The sequence below is a fragment of the Harpia harpyja genome, chromosome 8, assembly GCF_026419915.1.
Source record: "Harpia harpyja isolate bHarHar1 chromosome 8, bHarHar1 primary haplotype, whole genome shotgun sequence".
Taxonomy (NCBI): domain Eukaryota; kingdom Metazoa; phylum Chordata; class Aves; order Accipitriformes; family Accipitridae; genus Harpia; species Harpia harpyja.
The window spans coordinates 8,324,727-8,344,152 of NC_068947.1; the positions used below are offsets into that span (position 1 = coordinate 8,324,727).

The 19,426-nt window shown below is 41.9% G+C and overlaps 1 protein-coding gene across 2 annotated transcripts in view; it reads right to left on the reverse strand.

The window, feature by feature from the left end:
* The window catches only part of SRPX (sushi repeat containing protein X-linked), a 50,576-nt gene that overhangs the window by 10,555 nt on the left and 20,595 nt on the right, over positions 1–19,426 (reverse strand). Inside the window, exons 2-4 of one of the 2 annotated variants that reach the window (XM_052794646.1) lie at positions 12,389–12,448; positions 5,693–5,884; positions 4,898–5,074 (exon numbers count right to left, since the gene is read on the reverse strand). In XM_052794646.1, coding sequence (XP_052650606.1) covers positions 4,898–5,074; positions 5,693–5,884; positions 12,389–12,448 — 429 coding nt within the window. The remainder of the gene's footprint in view (positions 1–4,897; positions 5,075–5,692; positions 5,885–12,388; positions 12,449–19,426) is intronic. The other variant, XM_052794647.1, reaches the window with a different exon arrangement.

A 19,426-nucleotide genomic window follows, 5' to 3' on the forward strand; every position in this document is an offset into this window, starting at 1 on the left:
AGGAAGAGATCCTGTCTTAATTTTGCACAGGAGGGAGCAGGAGAGGCACAGGCAAGTAAGTGTGGTACGAAAGTTATTCAGAAAACATCAGAAATATTGCAAATTGCCTTACACAAATGCTTATTTTTGTGGGTTGTTTTTGCAGGTTGTTTTTGCAAATAAACAATGAAAAAAAATATATATATCTTCCTATAGTATTGGGAGGATAACAGTTGATTTCTTTGTAGATCTTACTAGAAGGTGAAGCTAGCAAGACTGGGTTCCCGCTGCAGGCAGTGGAGCAATCACAAATGAACAGCAGAATCCTATAAACAGCTTTTGAAGCTTCCTGTGCTTTACAAGAACACCCTTCACTAAAGACACATAAGGCAGTTACTTCTTTATGGCTTCTTTAACTTTTTCACTTTTTTTTGAGTTCTTTGACTCCTCCTTCCCTCATCTGCTGCAGTACACAGGCAAGCAGGATTTTCAAGCATCCACTCTGGCTGTAGGAAGCACTTTGTCTCCCTTCCTCGTGTTCCTTATTCACTCCCTTTTTTTTGGAGTACCTTCCCATTATATGTGGAAACCTGCTCACACCACAGCCAGCGAGAGCTCTGCCCTCCTCTACAAAACTACGTTGCTCTCAATAACCCCCCAGCGCAGCTGAATTAGGGTAGGAAATAACCCAGTCTCACCAAGGCTGCTTCTGGCTCTGGTTAGTTTACTGTGGTGACAGCTCACCACTGTGCTATGGACAGTATACATTTATTCCACCATGACATTTATTTAAAGACAGAACAGCATTTAAAGACCCAGTGTTTTAAGCACTTAATTAATCAGAAAGCTCATTACGCTACTTAGCGCAGAGAGGGCTGGCTGGTATGAACCAGCTTGGATTTCCACATCGTAAAGACAAACAATATGGTTACTGTGGGAACCAACTCACTGAGCACCCAGGGGCCAGGCAGCCTTTTTTAGCTGGACTTAAAAATTCCTGGAAAGGATATTTTCTTTGGTCATTTCAGCTGCCTCTTAGCATTCAACAGGCACTAAATGAATCCCACCAGAATACCCCTGCTTCGCAACAGACCAAGAGAAAGCAGCTGTCTACCAAAGAGGCTCTTTAACTGCAGTGGCCACTGGGATGTGTTTAACCAAACAGCGTTCAGGTCTTTTTCCTCATGCCCTTTCTACAAAGTTGCAGCCAATCTACAGCATATTAAGCACCTTGGCCACAGCTTGGCAGAAGGAAGACAGGTCTAAAAAACCCCAACCCATTTAAATGCAGATAAGGTGACCAGAGAACATGCAGGCAAATGCACAAGTGACAAAACTGAAACACAACCCCCCAAAAAAACCTTCAATAAAACATATGATGTGAGCAAGGTGCCCACCTGCAGGTCAGAAAACTAAACTGGTTCCAAAACAAACCCCAACAGAGGAACCCACAAGATTGCTGACTGCTGGGGAGGTTTTATCAGAAGGAAAAATTGTCCTGTAAGTGCCAGATTGTCAGACTCTCTCGCTTAATAAGTGTTCCTGGGCAGAGCTGGAGCCAGGACACGCTGCAAGGTGTCTGAGCCCCTACGGCTAGTCTTACGCTTTTACTACAGTGTCACTGCTGAAAGACTGATGAAAAGCCAAGCAGACTTATTTACGCTGTTTAGCAGGGCTATGTATTAAACGGGTGAATCTCGCCTGCAATGTTTAAATCACGGGCAGGGAAATGGAGTTTTCATAAAAAATTTGGCACTGTTCAGCCACGTTCTTGTAAGTTGTCGCTCTCCTCGGCAGCAGCAACTGGTAGTCTGGCTCCATGCGGGGAAGTGGCATTGCAGACATGGCATCAGGAGGTCAGCAGTGGAATACCGAATTTTAAAGCAGCCTTTTGAACTTTGTGGAGAAAAATGCAAAGTTTTCAAATAGGTTTTAGATTTTTTTTTTTAAACATACTTCTGGGACTGGCCATATTAACAATTTCAACAAAATTTAAAGAGCTTGTTAACTGCCTTTCTCATAGTTTGTTAACAGTTTACGTTTATTTGCTTGTGAATTTGGGATGAAAAGAGGAAAGAAACAGAGGGATGGTCCTGACTGCCCACTGCTTGCTTATTCAAGAGTCCACATGGGATAGGTAAATGGTCTGCTGATATATAAACATACTGTTACTGATTGCTGATGACATTAAACAATGGCTGGAAGTTAATTCAAACATTAGTCTGTGTCAAAAGCATGAAGAGATGAAGAGACTGGAAGTCATAAAAGGGGGAATGAAAAACATTGTCCTGCTCTCCCCAACCCCCTCCACAAGGCATTGCTCTGTATTTCAAAACATCCATTATCAGGGCCTGTATAATTAATGACTCAGAGTGCAAAGCTCATTTCAGACATCCATAGTTGGAAGCTGTTAGTTAACTACTTAGGATAAGACTGTATTGATGTGACAAAAGGATGACTTAGCACAGTGACAGCCATTTACCACAACCTCTGTTATACAATCAGCAGGAAAATGAAACCTTTATAGAAAAGGTGGTGACATTTTTCTATCTTCTAGAGGAAAATACCTATTTCAATCTATGTTACAGTGCATTAAGGATATAGTGGAAATATTATCCAAGTCAGTATTGGCATTTTTAGCTGACTGATAACCAAAAGCAGCTGTATGTTGATTTTTTTTTCATCAAAAGTTATTTCAGCAACATGAAAGCTATCCTTCCTCTTACAGGAGGGGAACAGGGGACAGAGAATCTGCTGTGTTAGGACAGAATACTCACCATCTGTAAGGGCTTCTGTAACTGACTGCTAAAACATACCTAATTTTCTTTAATTGAAGAAAAACCAACACACTTTTTTCCCCCCTTTTAATGAATATCTGTTTCAGCAATAATGTTAGCCTTATGCCTTTCCTACATGGATCTTCACTATTGCACTGTGAACCCCACATAGTTTTGTGCAAAAATGCTAAGGAGCGCAACTGCAGTACAAAAGGATAGAGGAAAGCCCCTTGTTTTCAAGAGGATTATAAATTCAGGTCTGCAGTAATTTTGCCATACTTGATGCCAATAGCTGTGGTGTCCCTGGGCCACTTCCCTACCTATTCGCAATGACACAAACTTTACCAGTCCATGCCTACGATCACAAATAACATCCCTCCTGTGCACAGTGCAACTAACTACTTACATGCTAAAGAAATAAACCAGCCTCTTTGCCTTTGTATTTCATTGCTCCCCCCACCTTAATTTTACTACTCAGCTGAAAGTGAGCTGTTCAGCCAGTTCTCTCCCGGCCACTGGTAAGCTTTTGTAGGCTGCAGTTCACCAATGACTTTTCTGTAACTACTGAATTACAGTAAGGGATATGTTGTCAACTGAAAACTGCATTATACTGTTAGTGTCATGTCTGGTCACAAAAAAATCTCTATCCTACCTATCAAGAGGTCAAAACATAACCTTATTAAACAGTTTGCTAACTGCACAACTCACTATTTGCATATAGGAACTATGTGCACACAAGGTTTGAAGGGGTTTTCTCCATGCTATGTGGTATTGCCAGAACTTAAATAATAATATTATTTTTACTGGGTTACTCGGGACTTGCAATCATACCCTATGCAGCAACTATCCTGCATTTTTGGAATAAAAAAGAAGTGTTGGTGCTAACTTAGCCTCTTTTTTGCTTAAGACATTCTTGCTTACTCTACTCTGCAAGACAGCATTGTCTGTAATAAGCACTCCATTGCTGCAAACAGATGAGGTTCTGAAATTGCCAGGAAATACAGAGGACAATATTTTATCATTCCCAAACTTAAAAGGGTTTGTTTTTCTTCCTCTGCCCACACCATTGAGAAGGATAAGGCTTGTTTTTGTCAATAAAAACAAAAGACAGCACAAACAGTCTAGACCCAAGCAGCAGGCTCATTTCTACATTTGCACAACACCAAGTAACAGGAAACCTGAACAAAATCCTACGAATGTCAGGCCACAGTGGAGAGACTCCAAAGCCATTTGCCAACCTAGACTGATCCACAGGCATTTTGAGGAAAACCGAGTTATCATACACAGAAAACACTGAGCACAAATACTCTACCACCCACAAGCTTAAATTACTGGTAGCCAATTCAGATGGCCAAAAAATACTTTCCTTTGTGGGTGGCTGCTGAACCTTTTATCAGAGACTTCCCAGAAACAAGAGCAGCAGCTGAGACTTCACTATCTGCTGAAATCTCATTAGTATGAAGGAAAGTTAAATCTCGGTATTTGTTTATCTCTCTTTTGATTTATGTATATAAAACCAATTATTCCAGCTGAGGTTCCCATGAGACCGCTGACTATGTAATGAAAATTGCTGGCATAACTAATGTGAACTAGACTGAAATTTAGTTTAGCTCACTGCAGCCATGCTGGTAACTACAGTCCATTCATATTCTGGGATATATTTGGAAACCACGACCCCAAGAAAGAACAGCAACAGGGGAGGTCAGACAAAGGGTTTGGTTTCAAACCTGTTTTATCATTAAGTTGCAGAGAGCAGGACAGACTCCCGCACAGAGAACATGCTAGAAGAGCAGCATAGTCACCAACGAGTCACCCAGGAGATCAGCAAAGGCTGTTATAAGCATTGTAAAGCACTGACTATTTACACCAGCCTCATCTTTATTAAAGTGATAATGCTTGGACCTGATAGTGTGTGTGTGTGTAAGGAAGACGGTCACTTGGGACTGAAAGTCTACCAAGTGACAGAGAGCACTTTGTATCCCTTGGAAAACTGTCCTCTGCTTCCTCGAAAGGGACAGTTGCTTTTTCGCCCCCAGAAACTGGATAAAAGAGCATTTTTTAATTCATTTGGAGGACTTGGGCACCAGCAGGTACCTCAAGATATAGACCTTTCCAGGATGCAGACTAACCATCCTACTTACCAACGCAGGATGCTGGCCGGCCACTCCAAACTTTGTTGTCCATGCACGTTACTATACGGTCGCCTTTCAGCTGGTATCCTGGTGAACAGTAGTACTCACACCTTGAGCCAAAGTAGGCACCATCTAAACACTTGAAGCCCCCGTTGGTCGGCATGGACAGGGTGGGGCAGCGCTTTTCTGGAATAGAAAACAAAGATTTCTGGAAACCTGTTATCCCCCTGTAGAGTAATGTGAATGTGGGGTATTACACAGAAATAAGAATGCAGCCAGCAAACGACAAGTGGGAGAAAGTCATGTTCCACATGAGGCTTTTCACACTGTTCTTATTAGCTGCGTTTCAAATTTAACTTTACAAACACAGTGGCCTAATGCAATATTTATATGAGAAAAAGATGACAAGTACCTATTCCTCTCTTTTCAGAAAGTATTTTACAGCAAGAGCCCACTTAGACATCCAATACAAATTGTGTCAGCTTACAAAATCAAAGATAGGCAGTATCTTAAAGGAGCTTTATGGCTCTGTCATAAAATTACTCCCACAAATCAAAATCCCACACTCATAAAATGTTCCTTATCTTTGTCCTCTGCCAAGAGTATTTGTACCATTCATGACACTTAACACGCCATGTACCACTGTAAGATCCTCAGCAACAAGCCAATATACATATCCAAGTATACTGTCAATGTTTAAAATGCAAATAACAATCCCTAGATCTCTGTTTTAAAGGCAAGTAAAGTTTGTTGTCTGCTGAATCTGAGGCACAAGCTGCATGCACAAATTTCACAGCTACTTACGTTTGCAAAGCACTTTCCCAGACCAGCGTTTGCTTGACTGACAAATTAGCTGCTGAGGGCCATGCAGTTCGTAGCCTTTTTGACAGCGAATATCACACCTTGTTCCCAATACATTCTTGTAATATTCCCCTTGAGGTGTCCTGCAGTTTGCATAACCGTGTTTCACCTTAATGGGGGAGCACCACGGTGTTTCTAGCACAGAGAACAAAAAACCACTCATAGTACTTCGCAAAATGTAAAAGGTCAGACACAAACATAAAATCACTTTCTTTATTCAAGGTCACAGAGAAGAAATGGAAAAAAAGGTCTTATTTAAAAAGCCACCAATCCTCAAAGTGGAGAAGTAACAGTGCAGCAAGGTGTACTAAGTCCTACACACCAGAAGGTCAGCCCTTCAAAGACTGGCAGCTCTTTTTTATTACAAAAATTAAAGATTGTAGCCATTTGATTGGGGGGGGGGGTCGGCTATGTTTTATTGTCCATGGAATAAGTGTGCCACCATGTGGACAGTTTAATGACAACCGGATCTTTTTCCCCCTCTTTTTTAAATGGATACATCTACCTTCTGTTTGGTAACAAAAGTCTGCACGCATTAGGAACACCTTTGGTCTAGCTGTAGTTGTAATCCTTACAACATTTAGCTCTCTCACTGCCCATTTAAAATAAAAAAAAATCTTCCATAATAATTTGTGCAGTAAAGCTGAACTCTGTGATAGTTCAAGCTCTCCCACAGTTAGAAAGGGTGTGACTTACATAAATCTTATTGCCAATATGTCAAGCCTGTCTGTACACATCCTTCAAGTGTCAGAACAACCATTCAGGTTTTAAGTACAACTCCAGTTTTGCAAAGTTACTTTCCAAGTTAGCACCCAAGATTAAGCCCAAACTGGAACTTGTGAAGTGTGCAAGAACAGCAGCTCCTTCGCTGTTCTCGGCAGTTCTGTGATGCCACACTGAAACATTCAACTACTCTTTATATCACCAACAAAATAGTCTTCTACCAGCAAATGGGCACAATACCATTGCCATGAATAAATCTGAAGGCAAGTGTCCAATCCAACAGACTAAGTCAAGAGCTTTTGAGAAGGATCTGACCTTATTCCTCTTTTTGGTAGTAATTTGTAGCTTCCAAGGGCAACGTGCATTCAGGCACAATGCATATATTTGACAGCACAAATCCCTGCACTTCCTATTGTCAAATCCTTCAGAGGATATCCATGTTCATTCATGAGCATACTATATGCTTAGCACATATTCAGAAAAGGGAACCCAAGCTGCAGAAATTTAAATCCAGTTCTAAATGTTCTCAAAGGTCTGGACTTCATGTGTCATAGTCTTCACCTCCAAAGATGGGTGGAGGACTATCTTTCCCTAATATCATGGAAATGTAGCCTGAAGTACGAGAACCACCTTCTAGTTCCTCCTGGATGCAGTACAGTGACATGGATGGATCTGCCAACTCAGAGGAAAGATGGAATTTGGCTGGGACTTCACGGCTAATGCTCCTAGCAAACTCATCGGAAAAAGGGAAACAGATGTACATAAAACTGAACCTTTAATAACTGGTCAGGACTACACTTTAAAATACTCACGATATGGGTACCATCTTCTTGTGAGGATTAAACACCATACTGTGATACTGATGGGTGCAGTATCAAAGAGAGACTTCCCCTTCGCAGCCAAAGCTTCAAAATCTTTGTTTAGCTTTGACAACAGAGCGCACCAACAAAGCCATACTTTTTCTGCAGCAAGCAGCTTCTCACTAGGAGTTTTCTACACAAGGAGTGACTAAGCCTGCCCCTTCTCAGCTCCAAGAGTTGAAAAGGACATATCGAGAGGGAGGGAGAGAGGGAAGGATTGCAAGGCAAAAAGAGAAAGATGACAGGTCCTGAAATCCTGTGGGACAATGTGTGACATGCAGCAGGTACATGACAAAACTTTCGAAGCCTGCAAGAAAGATGGAAAAAAAACCCCAAGCAAACTAAACACAGAGTTTTAGCCTTCATCCTGACAAAGTCACAGGAGACATTTAAAAATAATTTCTAGGTCATCTTTGGCAGATGTTCACTTCTAGCTCTTAATTCCTGTAGTTATTATGTACATTTTTCTACATGATTTGGACCAGTTCCTCACAAACAAAAATCAATACAGCCTATTTCTTGTACATGGGATATTTATATTCAGCGTACAATGTCTCTAGGACATATTCATGCTTTCCCAATGGAAACTATATTTTTACACCTACGTTTTGCTGTGCTGGTCCTGAATCAACATAAATAGCATCTGAGGACTAAAATCAGAGACTAATTGTCAAGCTTTTGACTAGACCAAGAGCATGTTCCTCTAGGTTAGTCTGTTTCTGAAGCAGTCATATTGTACTGCGATGTGCTTATTTTTGTATTTCACCAATGCACGTGAAAACCCTTTACAACGATGTACAAGTGGCATTATTCCCAGTGTCACCAAACAGGCAGTAACCAAGGCATGGGAAACGAGCAGACCAGTATAACAGCACACAGCAGGTTAGGGGCAGAGTGCAGTTCAGCTTTTTGGCACAGCCACACAATCATCTCACCTCTGGTTTTTTCCACCTATGGTCCTATTTTCCAAAAGTACTGAATGTCAAATACATCCTCCACTATTTACCTTACAATTATGCAAGGTAGTTTGGTGGAGAGTGTTTTTTGTTGTGGATGGTTTTGGTTTTTTTGTTTTGTTTTTTGTTTTTTGTTTTGTTGTTTTTTTTTTTTAGAACTATTTCCTGTCCTTCACCCTAACCTCTATCCCATAGTTACCAAAAGACATTAAAAAAAACCCCATCAACTGACTTGGGCCACTTTGTTGAGGGGCTGTATCACAGTGGCTCACATTTCTCATGCTTGCTATGAACCAAATTAAAACTGGGAGAGCAGTTGAGGAGTGCGAGCTAATGGGAACAGAAGTCAATCAGCTACTGCTGCAGTAATGAGTGATGACAGCGCCCATCTCTGCAGCCTCCTGAGCTGCCTACCCCACTGCCACAGGTGCAGTCTCAAGCATCACCTCTGACCGCTCTCTGGGGGAAGCCACGCATGTTGGATTCACAGAGGCAGACAGAGGCAGCCTCTGTCTCATTCACCTCCTGGAGAAATCCTCTTCCTCCTCCACTAACAGCAGCTTTTCCATAATCACTCCTTCAGTGGTCTCATCCCCAAAATTTCCAACTTTTCTATCACACTTGTTCTTCTCATGCCCTGAGACCCTAAACTACTTTTTTTTTTTTTAATTTAAAAAAAAAGTTTTTTCCACTTGCCATAGGATCTCCTTAACTAAGGAGAAGGCCTCAGTTTTTCTGCAGAAGGGTTTAAACCTGAAGTTACTAGGAGAACACTGACTGAAGAGGCACAACAGGGGGGATGAAGACTCAGGTAGACTGAGCCTTTGCCCCAGCCAGCTACATAATCCTTTAGCAAATCAGTTCAAGGTATTTACACCTCAGGTTTTCCACATATATAATGTGCAAACGCACATGGCTGATCTCCTTTGTAAAGGGTGTTAAGACAAATACACTTTGCAACATGATCAAGAGGCTAATAAAAGAAAAAAAAAGGCAAAGCAGCTGTTTCAGGTATTGCAAATTGCCTGAGTTCTTCTGCTAATTTTTGTGGCTTTAAAAACACGCTTGCCTTGAGTAAACGGCTGCACATATATTTAAAAAAAAAAAAGTGGCAGCTAACAGCTAACAAATGCAGTTTAATGCACAAACAGAATACTGAAAAAGCCCTTCCTGTAGTGTCGTTGCAGCTACGGTGGTCTACAGAGAGAAACAAAGCAAGGCTCCTAGGGAGTGGTAACACATCTTTTACTGGACCAAATGATATTGTCAGAAAGAAAAAACAAAACCAGGCATGCTTTTGGATGCAGATGACTTGATGAGCTTAGAAGGAACATCTGTTTCATCTAAATATTATTATCATTGCTCTGGAACTGAACATGATTAGAAGAAACTGGGTGAGGCAGGGTTTATAGGGGGGCAAGTATCTGGGTTTAGACCAACTGATAGCACTGAAAAAAACCCCCAGCTAACTTGAAAAGCGTATGTGCCTGAAAGCACATCAAACGATACAACAAAGTTTTAGATCAAAGTTTGTTTATTTTTAAGCAAAGGCACATATTGGTTTTCAAAGGCTAAGCAGCTACGTGGAATATTTGTAGAATATTAGGGCTGGATGGGGCCCTGAGAGGTCACAAGCTGTTCCCTGCCTCAAGAAAAGATCAGCCATGTTCCTGAAGGCTTTGGGAATAAGAAAAGCTACAGGTTTCCCAGGCATCTGTTCTGGAGCTTCACCATCTGTACTGGGCTCTGTTCACCTAACTGAAATTTGAGTTTTTAGGTACCAGGACTTATGTAATGGTTTTTTGTTTAACAGAAAGTTTGTGCCATTCCTCAGCGATACAATAGCCTGCGTTATCACTTAGTAGTAAAACATTTCAGAGACTCAGTCCTGTGTTTGAAACCACTGGAAAACAGGCAGCAAGCAGAAATAGTTGAAGCCACTATGTTGCCTCTACAGCTAGGGCTACCGTTTGATCATTACACTATTTGAGAAAACATACAAGGAATGAGGATCATCAAAGCAGTGGCACTAGAACTGTGATGAACACAGGAACTGCTGTATTCAGGAAGCTCTTCCTCATCAAATATGATCCAAGACAGCCATGCCAAGTGGCATGAAGGAAAGCATTTTCTAGAGCATCGTTTCCCCCAACCCTCAGTCCTGTTTAAACACCAGCCTCAGCTGAGCATTTCCTTCACAAGCAGCGTGCAAACTGACTGGCTATACTGTTGCTTGCTGATACACCAGCCAACAGAGCTGAGGGTTCACCAGGGAGGAAGGGAAAATATCTGTAAAAATGCCGCGGGCACAGAAAGTGTCAGCAATGTTTCTCTGGAAAGCTGAGCAAGTTGAAAAACATCCAGATGAAGACAAAAGGTTTGGTAGGAGGTCAATTCCCTCCCCCCCGCAATAAACTGCAATGTTTTGTTTGCAGATGCCACAGAGGACAAATTTGTGTGCTCACTTGCACTGTTTAGGGAGTATGTGTGCAAAGAAAAAACAACGCTGCCTACATATGTTCATACCAGTTAAGAAAATTCATTTAGTTATTTGATACTGGGAAGTTTTATTTGCCGAGCAATGGGCCATACCCAAGATGCTGGACTGCACATATAAGGAGAAGCTCTGAACGTAGCTACTCAGCCCATTTTTCCTTGCTTTGTCTTTCTCCACCCCCTTCCCCCCAATACCAACTTAAATAAGTATGCTAATGAAGAGTGAGCCTTTTCTACTCCAGGGCTTTATACTCTTAGATTCACATTGTCTGATCTGCAACATTTGGCAGTAGCGCTTCCAAACTCAGGGTAGTTTTTAATATCTGCGTGAATGAGTCATTATGTTTCACTTACCCCAGTGACATTTTGGCTGACATGAGTATAATCCATTTTGGATCACCATATAAAAGGAATTTATACAGAATCCGCATTTTAACTACTTGCCTGCCCTGGCATGAATTGGCATTGATTTATCTTCATGATCTCTGGAATTCTTTTTCTATGTGTCTGCAGAGGGTTACATGTTAAAAGGCAAAGAAAAATGAGTTTACCTAAATAAAGCTTTAGAGAAATATTTCTGCATGTGTTTGAAAGCAAAATTTTATACTGAAGTATTTTACTGGGAGGAACATAAGACATTTATGAAAACAGCAACATAGCCATATGTATGCATCTGTGCCTTCCCCTTTGTTCTTCATAAATGTCTGAATTACTTTATGACTTACCTCTTATAAGGCCCATTGATTCTTTGCAGAGAATCAATAATGTACAAGAAGACACCAATGCCCAGTATTTTCAAGTAATCAGAATGATTACAATTCTAGCATGTCCACAGATTAGTTTACCAAAATGAAACACAGTTACCATTTAAAGTGACAAATTAAATGCTAAGTTTCTTTACTGTCCAGGCTTCTGAGGGATTTTGGCAGAGGAGAGGGGTATTGAGACAGAAGCAAACTTTTTAAGAAAATGGACATAGTAAATGGAAGATTTACTGGTAGTGGCAAAAAACTTCTGAATCTTGCTGAATGGCAAAATCTTCTAGAATAGGGAAGAAAACCTGAATTTGCTTTATAAACACACCAGTCCGTTCACTCATTCATCCAGCTACATAATTTGTTTTTGGAATGTACACGTTCATTTGTTAAACACACTTCACTTGGCATTTCAGGTATCAGGTTAACCTGAAATGCAAACAATTTTACGGGGGGGGGGGAAGAGGTCATGAAAATCACATTCTCTTGCATGTACTTCTATACATTACCATCAGCAGGCCCAGGTTTTGAGTCAGCTTATCATTGATGGTTTTGTTAGGATGTATGAAGAAGAAAGAGAAGCTCTTCCCAGATTTTCATGATTTAACAACCTGATCTTCCAAGAGCAAAGGCAGTGCAAAAGTTACTTACTCAGGTGCATAAAAGAGTGGTGATCAGTACTTCGTCTAATTTCCATTGTTAAAAAAGCAGAAATTAAATCTTGATCTAAAAATCCATGCGAAAAACCATGGAACTGGATCACCAAGATTTTATAATCCATGAAAAGAAAAAGAACGAAGCTTTCTCTCAGCAATCAGCTGATCCTTAGCACATAAGCAAAGCATTCACCTTTATATCTATTGCGTGCATACACATCTTCGTCATCTTCAAGGGGTGAATATCCCGATCCTACAATACAAAATAGAGAAAAAAAACTGCAGCAAGAAAGGAAATATAAATTAAGAATAAAAGAAAGCTTTGCGAAAAGACATGCAAGATGAGGATGCAATAATCTATGCAATGCCATCAGCACGGGCTTCTCTGAAGCTCAGATTCATAGCAGACCCAGTTTATAGTGAATTTGGAAGGGGAAAATTGATTTGATAATCAAGTGAAATAGTAAATCTCTCTTACTGCTCCTAGAGCCATGTTGTGCAATGCCATGTTGCACAAGTCAAGTCACAGTTCCTCTGCTATGGGAAGCCCACCTACCATGAAGCTGAGCAGAGAGAACAGAGGAGGTACAGGTGAAGGGGCACATCAAAGGTTTCACTATAAAGTGGTTCCATAGTGTCAGTGGCTGTTAACAGCCATCAGGCCAAACAGCAGAAGTAAAATGTGCATAACTCAAGAACAACCCTCTTTTACAACCTGTATGATCTTCATATCAAGAACAAAACTTTGAGGTACATGACCTGCAAACACAAGTTACACTCAAATCAAAAACACAGTTTGGTATCAAGCAGTCCTCTGGGGTTGTTCAAAATAGAGAGATAGTACAGTTCTGTACTTTTAAAAACCCGTGCAACAGTTAAAAGCTTAAAATAAAGGTAGAAACTGCTTTATAAAACCCAGAAACCATTTGGAGCACCACCATTCAAGTAATTCATCAATGAAACACGGCAGTCGGCAAGAAAGCCTTCAAAATATCCTTAAGCAACATTTAATTAAAATCAGCAGCTTCAGAGCATGAAATCTAGTCTAAATTCTAGATAAGTCTTCTCCAAGAAGAAGGGCTCATACAAATTTCCCCTCTGAGAAATCTAAAAGCCTTACATGCAATAGGCAGGTACTAAGCAGGCTCAGCACTGTGCTATGGGAGCTTCTCACACATGGTATCTCAAATTACAGCTATGGGGATATTTCACCACCATTTGTTGAGGTCTGAGACCATGGTCTGTATAAGCTGCTGCTTCAAGTTAAGCTAAATCAAATAATTCAGGCACCTCAATAAGCTACCAATTTAATGTGCAAAGTACACAAACTTTCTGCAGAAATCAAACCCAAGAGATGTTAATGGCTAGGATGATTTAGCATAAGGATAAAAGAGCTACCAAAACAATGTTTGTCTCCCCCAAATTACTATCAGCATCTGTCAACAGATTCCGTTTCTTATAAAAAACAAACTAAACTGCCCAGAAAGCGGTGAAACTTGACTTCTTACTCTACCAACATCAGGAAAACCCAGGAGAGAAACCCAGCCCACGCATCTGCAGTTGCTCGGCAGAGTAGCTTTAGGGCATAGGGTCTGCCTACAGAAGGGCAGTGCCCTCCACAGCATCAGCCACAGCACTGCTCGCAAGGGTTCGGACCGCCTGAAGATGACACTCTTTGCATCTCCCGTGACCCTTCTCTCCCCATTACTTGTGCCTTGGGCACTAGCAGCCAGGACCCACGAACCAGCCTGCGGCACTCAGTAGCTCCTTCTGGGAACCGCAGGGAAGCGGCAGATGCATGCGCTCCACGTCAGACCAAAATCTACAACCAGTACTGCAGCTACGTGAGCCGTTGAGGCTCCTGCACGTGAAAAACTAGGAGAGCTGTGTTCACATGTACCGTAAAAATAGCAAAAGCCCACAATTCTCCTCGGGCCCGATTCAAGGCTTGCTGTTATCACTGGGTTCCTTCCACCAATTTTCAGAAGGCCTCGATCTGGGACCTGATGAATTGAACTTCCGAACAGCTTCTCCCCTGAAATGGAGGGCTTTATGTAGAGCACAGGCTTCCTATCACTTAGGAGCCATTTCTCTGCATTTTTTTATATTTATTGTTGTGGTTGAATTTTTGATGCCTAAACACTGACCTCTAAGAAACTTCTCAACATAAAAATGTTAAACTTTGTTGCACTTGAAGTCTGACCGTATAACATAAAGAGCAAGCTGTGATCCCTGAGGGTTTTGTGAAGACTTTGATATGTAAATGAACACCTCTCTAAGCATCAATTATTCTGTCAGAAATCGGGATACTCTTAGCTAATCACTCAGTTTGAGGGTTATAAAACTGTTATCTCAGTGTTACCACTCTTAATTGTCCAAATTTTAGTGTGCAGTGACTTTAGCATTTAAAATCAGTACATGTTAGAGCTATGTGAGCTCTTGCATATTTACCTTTCCTTAGACAAGAAATAATTAAATGCTTTTGAAAGTCTTCTAACAAAAATTGGCCTTAAAGAGTTATTCACTACTTCTGCCCTGAAACAAGGCTTTGCTCATGGAATTTGACATCTCCCATTTCCAGCTCATTTTCTAGCTCGAAATGAGAAGCGAGTCAGGTTTTTTTCCGAACAAGCAATGTTTCGTTACTGTTAATAACCACCCCGGGCCTGGCTTGGGGAACCACGGGAGAGGTCGTCCTCCCGCTGCCCTGGGAGGGTCTCGCTCCCACTTGCCCATGGCCTCCTCTCACAGAGAGCCCAATGGCCGACGCCGGCAGAGCCTGCACAACTTGGGGGCACCGAGGGCAGTCTGGGCATCGCCCAGAGGCCTCAGGCCACGCCATGGAGATCGGACCTGAGGGGCGTCCCTGAAGAGCTGGTCTGGCTGAGGGAGGACATGAGGGAGGCCATACCTACACCACCACGCCATGGCCCCCCGGCACGGCAGCGTCGCCTCACCCAGAGGTGCCGGATTTTCTCCTGTCTCCACACGTCCTTCTTCACACGTGCCTGGACCTGGTACTCACCCCTACCTCTCTCCATATTCACCCACCCACGTTGCTCCGACAGACCTGTCCTTACCGCGCAAGGCGCGTACGGCCATGTTACGCAGCGTCCCGCCGGCAAAACTGTCCTGCTTCAGCAGATGGCTTCCGTCCCGGCAGCCACAAGACCTGACCTGGCGCCTCATTCCCCACCGGTGCCACCCCACGAGTGACGCTGAGCGAGTCGCCATTTCATCTTCATTTTCTCAGCCACAAAACAAAGTATTTCTGCTTCACATAGCTCAAAACTAGCTGCCAAGCCACGTAAGGACAAAGCATTGTTGTGCATTCAAAGTGCTAAAATTATCACAGTACAAAAACTGGGTATTTGAGGAAGAATGACAAGAACAAGCTGCTTTACAGATGTCCCACATCACGGTTCAGGGTATAGCAGGTTCCTGCAAAAACCAGCTGTGGGTTTTGTTCTGGCAGATGACAAGCAAAATGCATGAAATAACACTTTCATTTTAAGATTAATCTATTATGAGATTAATCTATGGACTTAGACAATTCTGTTTATGTTAGGGAAAAAAGATTTCTTCATTCACAAAATAATCACTACATTTTTATAACCAGGGGATGCATAGGAAAGCTTTCTCTTTACATACATTTTATCAGGGCATAGAGTTTTAATGAAACTACACGCAACCAAGTAGAAAACACGTAGCAGTGTCTGTCACCACAAACCCAATAGTCTGTGCGGAATGAATAAAACCAGGGATATGACTGCCAGACAGGGCAGGAGGAGCTATGACAGTAAGCCAGTAAGACTTCTAAGGAAGTAAAAATCCTTGTACAAGAAGAATCCATTATTAAGAGAACACATTTACCTTTCAGTGTTCAAACTGGCAAGCTAATGGGACACTCAGACACACAACAGTTACCCGTTTGCACAAAATCTAAATCAGACCATTTCAGGATCAGTTTTGCCTGTGTTTTGTTGTTGCCAAATCCACTCCCAAGTGTTCCGATGACAGCCTTCAAGCCAATTCTCATTCAGCAAAACACTTAAGTATCTCCTGAAGTGGTCTCACCAGCCTCAAGGAGACCACTTGTTTAACCCTAAACCCACTCAAAACTGATTACAGATGTTTACGTTCAACATCAAGCATCTGACGAAGTACTCTGCTGCCTTAGTGCCAAAATCTACAGCCAGTGGAGGCTGCTACTCTGTTTCTTATGATGGCTCCATTTCCACACTTACAGCCCAGCATTTGCTCTCCTGGCCAGGAGCTTTGGTCAGCTGAAAAAGAAAGGGAAGGAAGCAGAGCATACAGCTGCATTCACGAATGAGCATAGATTACAATGACACATTTACATTTGCACACAATACAAGAGAAATAAATTAAATACACACAGCCAAACAGGTGTTGAGCAAGATAGTTCCTATATTTCTAGGATCAGATCAGCCTTTCCTTTGCCTGTTTGTTAATAAGTCTGCAAACGCTTTGAGAGGAGAGTACTTCGATTGCTACAAGAGCGACAATTTGTCAGCGTTACCTGAGCCAGAGAAGGAAGACAAATGCTATCAGATTCCAGAGGAAGTTTTAAGAGGACTTCTGCAGTCCATCAGTTTTGCTCAAAACCTGACTTTCTTAAGTACATTGCTCCTTTGCGCACCACAGATCCCTGAGCAAAAAGAAAGACACTATTCCAGACAACAAGATCCCAAACTTCACCACACTTGTCAGGCACACCAATTCAGGCCATGGCAGGCAAAACATCTCTAATGGGTAGGTAACCTCCACAACAAAACCTTTCAGATATTACATGATATTAGCCTTTAACTTGAAAACAATCTTTCCATTCTGCCTTACCGTCTCAAAGGTCTCCAGAACCGGAAAAGCTATCAATAATTGCTTAGCCATCTTGATCCTACAAACAACAAAAAACTTTGCACCTTCTCCAACTTGAAACCAGGCATTTTCTCACTGGATCACATAATTCTGACAAGCAGCAGAAAGGCAAGATTTAAAATAATAATAAAAATGCACAAAAGAAAAATCAAGACCAGCAGAAGACTTAAAGGTTTCTTTTAAAAAAAGTTAAAAGGAAAAACAAAGCACCAGTAAGTAAGAAACACAACATTAAAGCCTGTAACCACATATAAACCTTAGCAGAGTTATTCACTGTAAGATCTTCACCAGGATCACTGGGATTACCCGCATGGACAAAGGGAATAAGGACTCTGTTGCTCCACTGATGCCCCTGGTTACATGAGTGATTGCACATGGGCAAATCTATGGTCACACACACAGGACTCCTCTCCCCATTGCAAAAATTCACCTGTGCAGGTCTGCTGGCAGAATCAGGGCACAAGAACATAACGCCAAGGCACGCACTGCATACGCAGGTGTGTACACAACATTTAACATGCTATTGTGCTATAAATCCTTTAGAATTGAGAAAAAGGAGGAATGTGGGCTTTAAGAGGCAGAATAGCTATGCAAACTTGTTTTTCCCAGGACTGACATAGAAATTTCTTAACTCTTTTTGAGTTGAAACAACTGAAAATAAGCTATAGGCAACAACAGTGTAGTTCGTGAAACCAATCAGAAACTTTTTACAGTTAAGTGCCTGAACTTGTCCTGTCTCAGGGCAGTAAAGTACAAGAGGCTACAGCACTTCACCTGTAATAAGGGCTTTTTGTCTGAACAGCAGTGCTTTTCTCCCTAGTTTAGCACCAGACAGACTGAAGAGTTTCATATCTACTGTACTTACAGTCCTGCAGAATACATTAATAAAAGCTCAGATTTTTTAAGCTATACTATTTTGTCAGGTTACACCACTGAGTTTCTTAAGCCTTTTTTTCTATCTCATGCTCTTTTGCTCAAGATTTATAAGGATTACCTAAAATTGAGGTACATACTGTAAAAATCAGCAGCAAAAGTCAACGTTCCACTTTAATGCTCTACTGAAGCTTGAAGTCTCAAATATAGCACCAATTTGGTCAAGAGCTGGCTGAATACGAGCCAGCAGTGTGCCCAGGTGGCCAAGAAGGCCAACAGCATCCTGGCCTGTATCAGAAATAGTGTGGCCAGCAGGAGCAGGGAGGTGACCGTCTCCCTGTACTCGGCACTGGTGAGGCCGCACCTCGAGTGCTGTGTTCAGTTTTGGGCCCCTCACTACAGGAAAGACATTGAGGGGCTGGAGCGTGTCCAGAGAAGGGCAACCAAGTTGGTGAGGGACCTGCAGCACAAGTCTTATGAGGAACAGCTGAGGGATCCAGGGTTGTTCAACCTGGAGAAAAGGAGGGTGAGGGGAGACCTTATCGCTCTCTACAACTACCTGAAAGGGGTTGTAGTGAGGTGGGTGCTGGTCTCTTCTGTCAGGTGGCTGGAGATAGGACGAGAGGAAATGGCCTCAAGTTGTGCCAGGGGAGGTTTACACTGGATATTAGGAAAAATTTCTTCACTGAAAGGGTTATCAAGCACTGGAACAGGCTGCCCAGGGAAGTGGTGGAGTCACCATCCCTGGAGGTATTTAAAAGACATGTAGATGTGGTGCTTAGGGACATGGTTTAGTGGTGGACTTGGCATTGCTAGGTTAACAGTTAGACTTGATGATCTTAAAGGTCTTTTCCAACCTAAATGATTCTATGAATTTACATAAATATGTATTTCAGAAAAGATCACTGCAGTTCCAACTTTTTGAACATTGCTGGGAAATGGAGAACAGAAAAACCAACCCTAAAAATACAGTGATAATTCCCAACTTCAGCTGCATGGGAAATTTCACAGAATAACCAAAAGGAAAAAAAGTGGGAAAAGAAACCCCAAACCAAAAAACAGTTGTAACGACACCCAGTGTTGCCCAGAGGGAAACAACGTGAGTTAAATGAGCTTAGATGGCATCTTCTCTGGTCTGCAGGCACTGTCTACTCTTGACACTGGGAGGAAAGGAAAGGCTCATTCCACATATGATCTATCCTTCAAAACAGAGGAGAGCACTTGGGAATTTCTTCCATATTCAAACAGCTGATCAGTTTAAGCATGTTTAAGAAGAGGGTGACCAGTTTCCACCAAGAAGTTGAACATCTGGATTTAGTTCCTCCAGTGTTTTGCCTCAGACTTTTACATTCCACAGTACCTGAAGCCATATCAAATATATGATTTTTAAAACAGCTTTATGTGCAGCAGACTGTAGAGCTTCTTGCAGTATGCAGGGCTAGGTCACACTAAGACCTCA